Here is a 14,629-nt window from a genome sequence, read left to right as displayed (position 1 = left end):
ATGGACAATGCACTTTATCATAATACTCAAGAGAATAAAGCACCAACATCAGCATTAACACAGAGTAAAATCATAGATTGGCTAAAAGCTAGAAAGATTTAAACTAAATAGAGTTTGTTTGGGGAGCACTAAAAGATTATATTGGAATACGGAATGTAGATTTCACTTCTAATTCTATTCAAAAATTGTCTCCAAAAAGGTGAAAATTATTGACAATGACTTCATTTTCAAAGGAACCATTGTTTGATACTACCATAGAATCATGAATTATTAATTTAGGTGAAGATTCTAATAGTGAATATATATTCTCACACTCAGACAGAGACACCAAGGACAGCGATGAGAACTTGATCATATTCAAAATTCTGTTTTTTATTTCTTCGCTTCTAGCTTGTTTAACATATTTCTATGGTATAAAGAATTTATAATAACTGAACATTATTTGAACTAAAAACTTGAAGCATTTGAGATGTGGCTTTATAGAAGAATGCTAAGAATATCATGGACAGCAAGGATCACGAACAAGGAAGTTCTAGAAAAAATGAAGAAGGAAGCAGAGATTGTGTTTACGATCAAACGCATAAAATTGCAATATCTGGGACACGTTATGAGAAATCAGCACCGTTACTCCCTGCTGCAGTCTATATTGCAAGGTAAAGTAAAAGGTAAGCGAGGACCCGGTAGAAGGAGAATATCATGGCTGCGGAATTTAAGAACATGGTTTAAGAAAACCTCAACGGAGCTGTTACGAGCCGCAGCGAGCAAGGTCATGATTGCCAATATGATTTCCAACATCCGAAACGGATAGGAACCAGAAGAAGAAGAAGAACATTATTTAATAAATAATTGAAATTAAAAAAAAATTTAAATAATTAAATGCAACTCTTATACAATAATCATTTTGCAAAAGAATGATTCATGTAAACAGCATTTCTGTACATACAAAGAAATCGTTCAAAATGTGTAGTGACCGTGGCAACCCTGTAATTTAATTGTATCTATTGCGCTGCGCTTGACGCACTTAAAAGTATAGCATAAGAGGTGAATCAACCATACCAACAAAGAAAGAGAGGTCTGTATTAAAAAAATGCATGTTTATAAAGTAGTTTGATTCATTAGAAGATATTAAAATTCGAGTTACCTCCCATCTTCCTTCAGGACCACTATCGCCAGGCAAAGCTGGTGGTCTGCCAGGTTCTGGTCGGCTTCTTTTTCTTGAAGCTGCAATTCCTGATCCGCTTAGTTTGTAGAGTCTTTCAAGTTCGTGCATAAAGTGGGATTCCAAATCTCCGGGGGATATTGTGAGACCGCAAATAGGACAGCTAGAAGGATCACGTTTTTTCTTTTTCACAAAGTCTGAAACAAAAAATATTTGTCAATAATATGTATTTATTTTATTTATAAGAAATGATGATTTCTTAAGAAATAGAAGTTATTCTATTTTCATGAAGTTACTGACGAAACTTTATACAATATAAAAAAGTTAGTCTAATAAACTATTTCTTGTGCGTTCAAAACAATTGGCATGATTTCGCTTTATTAACTGTACTTTTTAATTAAAAAAAATTTAAAATTAATTACTCGCACCACTGCTTTTTAGCCTTTACATGGCAGACATGCCAACAGCAACATCAACAAAGTTTAGTTATGCTGATGACTGTGCTTTATTAGTACAAGCAAAATACATAGAAGAAGCTGAAGAGATTCTGATGGAAGACCTACAAGTTATGGGAAGTTAATTTCAAAAGATCTAGAGACTGGAGACTTCGACCGAACTCCTCTAAAACCGAAGTAACTATCTGCTTAAATTTACACTTAATGCTTAAATAACACTAAAAACACTTAAATAATAATTTGGCTTCAAGAACACTGAAAGTTCACTTTATTAATACACGACTTAACCACAATAAAAACCCAATAAAGTTTATTCTCTAAAAGTGGACATGGGTCGCACCTAACGGAACTACCAAAAATGAAATAGACTATTTTCTCTCAAACAATAAAGGAATATTTGAAGACGTCACAACAATAAACAACGTAACAACGGGTAGTGACCATCGTGTAGTTAGAGCAAAAATAAATATTAACATGAAAGAAGAGAGAAAAGGATTTAAAAAAAAAATAACGAGGATAGATGCCTTTAAACTAAGAACAAATGAAGAGCAATTCCGAGAGGTCTTCGCGGATAAGTTCGAATCTGATCCTTCACATAATCAATTATCAAATTGACGAGATTAATAAAAACATAAATAAAAACATTCTCGCAGCAGGACTACAGGTCGCAAAGAAAACATGGACTAAAGAAGACAAAATAAGCAATGAAACTAAACAGCTAATGACGGAAAGCAGACAATTACTAGCGCAAAACAAACGCTATACTCAAGAATACAGAGAACTTAGTAAAACAATTAAAAAAGAACTAAAACGCGATATACAAAAATGGAACGAGAACTTAATAAGGCAGAAAAGGACAAATATAAAATACCAAATATTGTCGAAGAATTCTACACATCCTTGTACAGCTCGCAAGTCCAGCCTAATGAAACAACAAAGGAGAACGTCAAAAGAAAAATAAAAAACGTGGGATCAGAAGTACTACCAAATATAAAGGGATTCGAAATAGAAAGAGCTTTAAAAGAGCTAAAAAATAATAAGGCTCTAGGACACGACGGTATAATTGCCGAGCTCTTGAAAACAAGCAAGACATTAACAATCCCTGTACTAACAGAGCTATTTAATAGATGTCTCCATAATAGCAAAATCCCTAAAGCCTGAAACGAAAGTCTAGTAATACTCCTACACAAAAAAAGGGGACAGATGTGATCTACAGAATTATAGACCTATATCGTTGCTAAGTCAAGTATACAAATCATTTATGAGAATTATTAACAACCGGTTAACCTACAAAATGGACAATTACCAACCGGTTGAACAGGCTGGCTTCCGCAAAGGATATAGTACATCAGACCATGTGCTGACAATGAGAACATTGATAGAGAAGGCAAATAAATACCAACTACCCGTATTTCTTGCCTTCGTCGACTATGAGAAGGCGTTTGATAGTATCGAGATGTGGGCCATAGAATAAGCTATTAATAATTGTAGAATAGATTCGAGATATAGACAACTAATACATAATATATATGAAAATGCAACTATGATAGTACAGCTAGACGAAAATACAAATTCCATCCGCATTAAGAGAGGAGTGAGACAGGGAGACGTAATATCGCCAAAACTACAAATTGGTCAACCTATGGCATTAACTTTAATGGCAACAAGTTAAACCACCTCAGATTCGCTGACGACCTAGTGAATATAGCGAGCACATTCGAGGAACTGCAAATTATGATGGGGGAACTAGCAGCCAGCTCCCAATACGTCGGCCTAAAAATGAATATGAAAAAAACAAAAATAATGACAAACACAGATGACCCCAGAGTGTATAGCTATAAATGGCAGTGAGATAGAACAATTCCAGGAATATATCTACCTAGGCCAAATCCTGAGATTTGACAAAGAGAACCAAAGTGCGGAAATTACTAGAAGAGCAAGACTAGCATGGGCAGGATTTGGAAAACTTAGTTGGATACTTAAGAACCGCAAAATACCCCAAAACTTGAGGAGCAAAGTGTTCAACCAATGCATCCTTCCTATCATGACATATGGATGTCAAACCTGGACCCTAATCAAGGCAAACAGGAATAAACTAGCCACAACAGAAAGAGCAATGTTAGATATACGACTGTCAGTAAAAAGAGGAACGACTGGGTAAGATCCAAAACAAAAGTCGAGGACATAGCAACAAAAAAAATTCCAAACTTAAATGGAGCTTCGCGGGCCACACTGCTAAATAAAATGACCAACGTTGGAATTCTAAAATACAACATTGAAGACATTATGAAAGTAAACGACCAAGAGGAAAACCACAGATGAGATGGGTTGATGACATTAAAAGAATAGCCGGAACAAATTGGGAATATGTTGCTCAGGATAGAGACCGATGGCAGGAGTTGGGAGAGGCCTATGTCCAAACATGGACGACAGAAGGCTAAAAAGAAGAAGAAGAGAAAATTTATTCTTCTTTTTCTTCTTCTTCTTCTTCCATTTTTTATGTAGAGATGAGTTTGTCTGTTTTTTAATGTGCCACCAGTAAGTTGTTGTTCCATCGTTTTCGTGGTCTTCCTACTGATGGTCTTCCTATTGAGGAACCCTCTCCTGCCGTCTTTACTACTCTATTTGTTGTCATTCCGCTTATATGATTGTTCCAAAGGATACTCTTCCAAAGAATGAGTTCTATAATCGACAGACAAAAGTTAATATCGGATTATCAGTTTGAATTCAGGCAACAACATGGAACAATTGAGCAGGTACCTAGGGTTGCTAAAGTAGCAAGAGATGGAATTGAAAAGAAAGAATACTGAACTGCAGCCTTTTTGGATGTCTCCCAAGCATTTGATAAAGTATGGCATGAGGGGCTGCTATCTAAAATAAAAGCTCACTTTCCTCATTCTCTGTATGTACTTCTGAGATCCTATCTTACCAATCGAAGCTTCCAGGTCAGATACAATAAAGCAGTATCAAACATATCTTCAATTCTATCGGGAGTACCTCAGGGGAGTATATTGGGACCAACTTTATACTTACTCTATACGGCAGATATTCCCACAAGAGTAAACAGCACAATTGCTACCTATGCAGACGATACTGTGATAATGGTTTCTAGCTCGGTTCCTGTTACAGCCTGTCAAAATTGACAAATTCATTTAAATGATCTAGAGAAATGGTTCAAACTGTGGAGAGTTAAAGTAAATGGCAGCAAATCAGTATATATAACATTTATCTTTATCCTTTAGTTTTTTTGACTCTTTCTTAATAGTATTCACCATTAATTTCTTCTCTATAAAGGTTAATGCTTTCTCAATTTTCTTGAATAATTATATTCTCACTGTGTTTTTTTCTTCTATTGCATTTTCAGATTCTTTTAACCCTTATTTTTAATGCTTTTTTATACTATTTAATAAAATAGATATAAATATGTGGATGTAAATGTGTAGCTAAACCTGGGCCAACTTCGTTCTAACTTCATTTTTGTTTTTGATTATAAACGACTTTTTTCCTCTATTTGCTTCGTATATTGTATTGTTTTCTTTAGATATTCAAAGAGATAATTTATTTAAATCTTAAATACGAAGTAAATTATTTAAGCACGTGTAATTTGTTTTTTCAAGTATTTGTTTGAAATCCATTTATGGCGATCCTTTAGTTAAACACAACAAAGAAATATATTCCGACAATTCCAACTTTTCTATCCCAGCAAGTTGCAGACTATTCAAATTTCTAACAAACAAAAATAAAACTGTGAAAATTGTGCAATATTTTAATAAAAAATTGGTCGTTTCCTGTGGTTTGGTGTGTCTAGGAGGTATTATGAATTCAAATGAGCTGCGAGAATGGAATGTGGGATATTTTACAAGGGTTTAGTGGGTAGGCCGGCACAATAAGTATGTGAACATGTGAGTGTGGCAAACAGTTATGATGCATTGAGAGGAAATGGTCCGCACTCCATTGCTTTTCACAGACCTCGGGAAAACCGCTCACTTAGCTCCTACAACTACCGGATATAGGATGAGATATCTTACAACTTTATGTTAAGTCATTTACTATGTTTTCTTTATGGTTATTTTATTTTAGGTTGGCGTTGATGTATTCCATTTTATATTTTCTTTATTTTTATGTATACAATTTGGCAATCGATTTGATGTTAATGTTCTTAACGAAGGAATATAAGAATATAATAACTAAATTTAATTTTAACATTAATTTTAATAAATACAAGCTGAGAATTATATTACAAGATAAAAATCAAGAGATAAATACTCGAAGTCCTTGTACAGATTCAGTTTTTATATTTAGGTAAATTTAAAATCTCAAATTATAAAATAAATACTTTATTTAATGATTTGGAGTACCTAATACATTTTAAAATCAGATGAATTTTTTAAGTAAAACCTTTCATATAAATAAATTGGTTGGTTAAACTTTAAAATACCTATAACATATTTGCCAGAACAATGAAAGTTAGACATAACCAAAGATCATATACAAGTTTACAGAAATAATTAAGATTTAAAAGCATTAGGTTCAATTTTAGAAACGCATCCATTAATTGCTTCTTTTTTTTGTCGTGGACACAGGTGGCTCAGGCGAGCTCGTGAAGCTCGAGGAATTCCCGCTTTTGTTAATTGAGAAAGTACTTTTTCGTGGCGCTGGCGGTTTAGCTATACATAATGTTAGGGGAATCCCAGGTTTATATTCTTTACGTACGGAGAACCGTACCACAGATCACAGAATAATAAAACAATTAGAATGCCCACAGTGCTTGGTGAGATGAGTACGCGCATCTCGTTCGCGCAGACGGAATCAGCCATGTTTTAAACGGAACCAGTGTTGTTCAGTGAAATTTTATCTGGTGTGCGTTAGAATCTTCACTGGTAGCGTGTGTTAGTGTGTTCACTGTTTGGGATTTTTGTTATATATAACAAACATGATAAGGCAGTAATCGATTGCAGGAGTTCCAGAGGGGCAGATACCAACAGTGACCATACACTAATAATAGCAAAACTAAAACAAGAACTACCAATAATACCAAAACCTGTTAGAGATAGATTAAATTAGAAGAAATTAGAAGAAATAAATAAAACACTAGAGAATTCAGTCAAACAGGATATAGATGAAGAATGGCAGACCATACAGACAGGCATGTCGGAAGCAGCGGAAAAGTGTATAGGAACAGAGCATATAAAAAGACGGCAAGACTGGTTCGATAAAGACTGTAGGAATGTTTTGGCAAGAAGAAACAGGGCAAAATTACAAGTAGATTAAGAAAATACTCGAAATGCGATTGAAAACTATGTGGCGAGAAGAAGGGGAGTGAAGAGAATTTGCACAAGAAAGAAAAGAGAACAGCTAGAAAAGCAATTGAAAAACGTAGAAGAAGCCTACATAAACAAAGAGGTAAAGAATTTCTACCAAGAAGTTAAGAAATCCAGAGAAACTACAAAGAATAATACACAGTATTGCAGAAACAAAGAAGGCTAACTTCTAGGTGAAACAAAAGAAAAATTAAACAGATGGGCGGAATATTTCGAAGATCTGTTAAATACAGACCAACAAGAGGAACTTGAAGGAAATAAGAATTTGCAAGAAGATGAAGAAGTGACGTGCGAGGAACCAACTCTGAATGAAGTCAAAGAAATAATAAGAGACCTAAAAAATAACAAAAGTGCAGGAGAAAGTGGTATCCCAGCTGAGATTTTTAAGGAAGGTTACGAAAGATTGAAGGAAAGGATATTTCACTTCACACTAATAATTTGGCAAAAGGAAGAAATGCCGACACAATCGAATAGTGCTCTTATTTGTCCTATCTATAAAAAAGGAGACAAAACGGAGTGCGAAAATTATAGAGGTATAGCACTATTAGAAATAGCCTATAAAATACTTGCAAAAATGATTAGGAAAAGATTAATAAAATATGATAACAAAATGATTGGAGAATACTAGGGAGGTTTTAGATCAGTAAGAACAACTACTCATCAAATAAGAATGTTAAAATTAATACAATTATTATACTATTTATCGATTTTAAACAAGCATATGACTCCCTAAATCGAACGATGCTATATGAGGCCATCAGCACATTAGAAATACCAGAAAAGCCTATAAGGCTAGCGAGAATGACGCTTAGGAACACGATGAATAGGGTAACAATGGAAGGAAGCTTTTCAAGACAGTTTACAGTAAATAGAGGTTTAAAACAAGGGGATCCGCTATCAACGAATTTATTGAACCTAGTATAAGAACAAATCGTAAGAAGATCAAATATGAGCACAAACAGGACTATTTTCAATAGTAGGGAACAGTGCATAGCCTACACGGATGATGTGGTGATACTAGCGAGAACAAAAAAACATTTAGAAAAAGTTTTCTAGAAATTTGAAGAAGAAGCGAAAAGATACGGATTAATAATAAACCAAACAAAAACGCAATATATGGAAATAAGAGGAGACATAACAAATAATAACAAATATATCAAAATGAAAGGAGCAGAGACTGTCTATAGTTTTGAAAAAGTGTTAGAATTTGAATACTTAGAAGTAACCATAACGAACACGGGAAAAGAAGAAAAAGAGATAGACAAAAGATTAATGAAGGGAAGCAAAGCGATGGGGTCACTAAACTCATTACTGAAAGCAAAAAATATGTCAAGAACAGCTAAACTGCGAGTCTACGAGACAGTAATCAGACCCACAGTGATGGAGACATAACAAATAAAAACAAATATATCAAAATGATTGGTGGCATCAAAAAATTTGGTGGCATCTGTGAAAATGGTGTTTGGAGAAGGAGGTACAACTACGAGATATATCACAGATATAAACATATATTTAGTGGTAAAGACGTAGTATCCTTTATAAAAATAGGAAGACTAAGATGGGCAGGACATCTGGCAAGATCACAGCAGAACAACCCTCCTAGAAGAATCCTTATGTCACAACCTGTGGGAAGTAGAAGTAGAGGTAGACCAAAACTCAGATGGAGGGATGGTGTAGATGAGGATGGTAGACAAATAGGCGCAGCAAACTGGCAACAGTTGGCAATGGATAGAACTGACTGGCGTAATAGACTTGGGAAGGTCGAGGCTCTTTTATAGGGCTGTAGCACCAATGATGATGATGATATCAAAATGAAAGGAGTAGAGATTGTCTATACCAGAATTTAACAAATTTAAACATAACAATTTCTTAAAGCCCATTTGAAACTGAATGATGGTTGGGTTGATTTAATTACCATGCTTTGTCTCATTTTTCCAAAAAATATTTCCAAAGCATCTTGATTCAATCTTCTAGACAGAAGATACTCAAATCCAGCAGCTTTTAATACATCCCACAATTGCATCACAAAATGATTTGTTATTCTTCAACCCATAATAAACTTTAACCGGTTTGTAACATTAATGTATGTCTGAAAAACTTTTTTTAAAAAGGGTTTTAAGAGAAGTGTCACGGTCTCGAGATAAACAAAATCTGAAAGTTTTCAGTCTGGCTCCTAGATTATATATCTCTTCGACCTTCTATTTTTTCTTTGATAATTAGTTGCAGTAATGATATCGATTTCCTTCTAATATATTTTTGATTAGGGGAAATGGAAATATACTTTTTATTGTACGTTCCCCAATATATGTATAATCAAAAAAAAGATGTTTTCCTAGATTTTCTACAAGTTTAATTGCTGTTTACTATTGCTGATTATTCTCAGTACCTCTTCGTTAATTATCTGTGCCGTCAAAGGTATTTTTGATATTTATGTGTATCTAATTTCCAATTATTTGACTCGATTTATTGTTAACATTATTAAATAACCTTCATATAACTTTCTATTATTTGTAATGATTGTTTACATACAATTTTTATTAGACAAAATTTTAAAACTTATTATTTCAGTTGTTAAAATAATATTTATGTTAAATATATTTTACTCGTCTCACTCTGTAGAACTTTGTGACCATAGATATCTAACCTGTACTTCAGTATATAGGGTTTATCGAGCAGGAGAGAGCAGCGATAGAGGTATCAGTCAGAGAAGCGGACATCATTCATGGGATTAGCCAGACTAACCTTGTTAATTGCTCGACTAGACCCATGCCCGTGTGTACCCTAAACGTAAATCAGCACAAGCTAAAAGGGGGATGAAGTAGGCTTAAGTCATCACGAGCCACCGTTCACCGTTTGCTAAAATTTACACCCTGAATCCGACTCGACGTAGCCTGAAAAGGACTGAAGAACCGAAACGCCTGAAAATATGCTGGCGTGTCTTAATCCATCACATGGATGGGAATGTTTGACGATCGTTTTAGATTCTATTTAAGTGCAACCGTAAATATTTCAAGCCATTTTGTTAACAATACCATTTCACTAATAATAACTTCTTTGAGGTTTAAAAATAATTTTCAAATATAGTCGTCATTATTTAATATGGAAGTCTGTATAAATAAACTCTTTTTAATGGCTGTGTTAAACATAATAAGTTTGGTAAATAACTTATTACGCAGTAGTGCTGTAATTACATCGACTATATGGATGACTACTTAAATGTTTGTTGAATTTCTATTAAACTATTTACTCTAGTAAATGAACATGAAATAAGGCGAAACTGTGGATTTTTTTACTTATTTATTTTGTTATTATTTTTTAGGGGCGAAAGCTACCCCTATTAGAAAAAATCTTTTAATTGTAAATTAAAGCGGGTAATGGATTCAAATCATTTTTTAATGAAGTGAATCAATGTCAATTAACATTAAACAGCATAAATAATAAGGTTTTATCACAGTTTAACCCCTAAATCCCACCTCATAGAATAGGTATAATTAAAAAAATGTCATTGAATACCTTGTCCCACAGATTTGCACGGACATTTGGATTTAGGTTATACTTACTTTCCACTAGACGTGGCGTTAATTGCTTTTGATTTTTTAGGGGTGAAAACTACCCCTATACAAAAAAAAATCATATCATTGTAAATTCAAGCAATTTGGAATTATTTAATTATCCATTGACATTAAATTTAGATTTCTGTACTGTTTTAATTTTATACCACATAATTTCTACCTTTATAAAAACCACCCTTTGCGAAAAAATTCAAATAATTGTAGTATTTTTTTTTTCATTGAAACTATAAATAACATATTTTTTTTAATCAAAATGTTATGAATTTATTTTACTTCAACTAAATATAATAAAATATAATAGAATTTTTTTTTAAATAATAATTTTAGTTATAAATTTAAATAGGAAGGTACCAGCACTGGCAGGTAATTTTCGCTCATGTTTTTTTTTTTGGCATAGGCATTTGCCACTCAGAGAGTCACAACTTTTTTAAGTTCTTCCCAAAGGAAACAAAAGAAAATAATTATCACAATATATTTATTATTGGTTATTTGGTTATCCATGGAACAAACATGGTTACTCGCTTCTCGTCTAGGGACCCATCAAGACATTTAATTAAAACACAAACTAGACAGGGTCACGGATAGTAGGTTTAAAACAAATGGGATAAAACAAAGGTTACTATTTTTTGACTGAACTTACAAATTGAGGTTACTTTTCGAAATAAATTCTGTTAAGTAGTTATATACATTTTTGTTATTTGATTTTTTACCCAGTTATTAACGTTTTGCATGATGAATTCCAGAGCCTCCAGGCAGTCAGTATACGAGTTACGCTCTGTATAGATGCATATGTCATCAGCGTATTGGATGCAATTGATTGTGTTGTCAAAAATGCCATGAATACTTGCTGAAAATATGTTGAACAATAACGGACTTAAAACTGATCCTTGTGGAATACCTGTATGAGCAATTCTAGGACCGTGTAGTTGGTTTAAATGATCTTTAATATATATAACACGATTATTATAAAGATGAACAATATTAGTCGCTATATTTTGAGGTAATCCTATATCATATAGTTTTTTGTGTAAAATGGTTAAATTAACAGAATCATATGCCCCTTTTAGGTCTAAAAACAAACAAGCAAGATAATTGTTTCTGGAAAACGTTATTTGAATGTCGGTAACTAAATGTGATATTGCATCCAGTGTACCAACACTAGCCCTAAATCCATATTGTGTACTTGGAAGGATACTATAATGTTCTATAAGCCATTCTAATCGAGTCTTAATAAGTCTTTCAAATGTCTTGCATATGCAAGACATTAATGATATCGGTCTGTAAGAAGAGGAGAGTGTTTTATCTTTATTAGGTTTAAGAATTAAACAAATAACTATTTCTTTCATATGATCCACATATCTTCCATTGAAAAGCCAATCGTTGAAAATTGTTAGTAAACTTTGTTTAGCTATAAGAGGTAATTCATATATTATGTTATAAGTAATTTGATCGCGCCCCGGAGCCGAGGACTTTGAAGACTTGAGTGCAGCCTCAAATTCTATCATATCAAAACTTTCCTGGAAAATATTGTATTTACAAGTTTTACTGTTATCCTGAATTGGAAGGTCAACATATGGCGGAGCAAATTTGTCGAGCAACTCTTCTATTAGTTCATTTGGCAGGGGATATCGTCTTGTACGGTAATTTTTATTCACTAGTTTATTAACAAAATTCCAAATTTTACTGATGGGAGTATTTTTGTTTAAAGTATTTACAAAGTTAATCCACGAACTTTTTTGTTTGTTTGTAAAGAGGAGTTTACTTTTGGCTTGAATTTGTTTGTATTTAATATAGTTTTCAAAATTTGATGCTTCAATGTATCTTTTGTAAGCAACTTTTCGTGAAATGATCATATTTTTGCATTCACCCACCAGACTGGAATTCGAGATTTTGGCTGAAAGGAATTTTTGATATTCATAGAAAATGAGGCAGCATCGTCAATTGTCTTTAACAGGAAGTCAAACGTTCCGCTGAAGTGATATTATCGATTATATTTTCGGATAATGTTTTTTCTATATGACCTTTAAAGATATTCCAGTTTGCTGAAGACTCTTTCCATTTAGATGAAGGAATTATTGTACATGGGTGATAGTCCAAGTCGATAGTGATTACTATAGGTAAGTGAATTGAACCCAGAGTATCGGGAACAGGATCCCATGTGGTGTATCCAATTAGATTTGGTGTAACAAGGGATAGATCCACCATTGATGGAAGTTCATTAGGTCTTGTTACTTTGGTCGGTCTACAGTCGTTTAGCAGAACTAAATTACTGTTATCTAGCGCGTCTACTATACACTTGCCCTGAGCGGAATCCTTCAAGGAACCCCACCTACTGTGGTGTCCATTGAAGTCCCCACCAATGACAACCCTACCACTAAATTGAGTTAAAAGCTTTTCCCAATCTCTATTATTGACTATTACTTTGGGTGGTTTATAAATACAAACGATTACCAATTTAATTTGTTCTATAAAAACTGCACACGTTTCAATACCATTATTAAAGTTTTTCTTTACATTAATTTCAGTAAAACAAAGGTTATTTGATATGAGGATGGCTACACCACCGTAACCATCAGGTCTATCGCTTCTGATAACGTTGTAACCTGTTAAACCAAAATTTTTATTTTTAGAAAGCCATGTTTCACTAAGCAGAATGACATCAACAACATCGTGCTCGAGATAATTAAGTAAACTAGGTTTATGTTTATTTATAGATTGACAGTTCCACTGCAGTATGTTAAATGTCCTGTTGTTCCCCATCGCTTTCAATACCTGTTAGGTTGTTCAACATTTTTTCAATTTCTTCTTTTGTATTTTTTTGTAAGTTAGGTAAAAATATTTTAGGGTTAATTTTCTTGATGATATTTTCTATCAAGGCTGGAATTTCATTGATTATTTTACATTCTATTTTTTCTTTATACGCCATAAACTCGTCCCTGTAGGGATTAGGGATTATAGGTTGGGATGAGGTGTTTGTAGCATTGGGGAATCTTGGGAAAGTTGGTGTCTTTTTGATGGCAGTAGGAGAGATAGCTTTACGCTTGTTTCTTGTTTTTTTAATGGTAGGTACATAGGATTGATTTTGATTTGTACCTTCGGGGATGTTAGGGGTTAAGGCGGGGAAATTTTGTATAGTATTGAGGATATCGAATCTATTATTTGTAGTTACCTTGGCGTATGAAGGATTGTTAGCTATGGTTTCTGCCTCTTTAAAGGTAGTGTTTTCTAAAACCATTATTGATTTTATTTTGTATTGGTGTTTAAATGCAGGACATTGTTTAGAGAGTGAGTTGTGTTCAGTGGAGTTGCAATGTAAACAAAATAGAGAGTTAGTGCATGTTTCATTATTATCATGAGTTTGACTACATTTTTTACAACGATTTGATGTTGATTTGCATTGCCGAGCAGTATGACCGAAACGAAAGCAATTAAAACACTGAACAACCGGATATATATATTGTTCAACATTAAACCTAACCAAGTCTAAATTAACAGTCTTAGGAATGCTATTTCCTTCAAATGTCAAAATGACCATCTGGCGAGGTACAAGAATTGTTTCATTATCCGAATCAATTATTTTCCGTTTTAACCTTTTTACTTCGACAACATTTTTATCTGAAACAATATTTTCTAAAATATACTTTTCATCCAAAAACGTATCGACTTCCCTAATAATTCCCTTCTTTTGAGTAAAAAATGATGGAATATACGCTACAAGTTTATTATCCTTAATAAGCTCATGTTCAATTAGAGAATTTGCGCAAGTATAAGTTCTAAAAATTACTTTTACCTTATTTCTGCCAACAGTTTTAATGTCTAGTACATCGTGTTTAAAATATTGGTTTTTAAATAGATAATGACCGACACGTACAGGTGATAAACGGGACAAGTTTTTGTCTGTAGATTCTACAAAGACATTATAATACCCTGAATCATTTATATCTGTTATTTAAATTAATATACCTTTTGTCTTCCGTATCCATTAATGATATATTATTCTGGGGTGGCTCAACACCACCCCCCGATTCACTCATAATAATAAATAATTAGATCCTACCTTTTTTGAAGATCGGTTGGTTTATTTTCAAATTAAATATCTATTAATTTGATAATAGCACTAGT

The 14,629-nt window shown here is 33.3% G+C and overlaps 1 protein-coding gene across 2 annotated transcripts in view; it reads right to left on the bottom strand.

The window, feature by feature from the left end:
* LOC140451858 (E3 ubiquitin-protein ligase Rnf220-like) overlaps positions 1-14,629 on the bottom strand; it is a 466,577-nt gene that overhangs the window by 29,411 nt on the left and 422,537 nt on the right. For both annotated transcript variants that reach the window (XM_072545768.1, XM_072545767.1), the window contains one exon: positions 1,142-1,356. In XM_072545768.1, the coding sequence (XP_072401869.1) occupies positions 1,142-1,356 (215 nt within the window). The remainder of the gene's footprint in view (positions 1-1,141; positions 1,357-14,629) is intronic.

The sequence above is a fragment of the Diabrotica undecimpunctata genome, chromosome 10, assembly GCF_040954645.1.
Source record: "Diabrotica undecimpunctata isolate CICGRU chromosome 10, icDiaUnde3, whole genome shotgun sequence".
NCBI lineage: Eukaryota > Metazoa > Arthropoda > Insecta > Coleoptera > Chrysomelidae > Diabrotica > Diabrotica undecimpunctata.
This window is presented reverse-complemented; position numbering and strand designations above follow the sequence as displayed.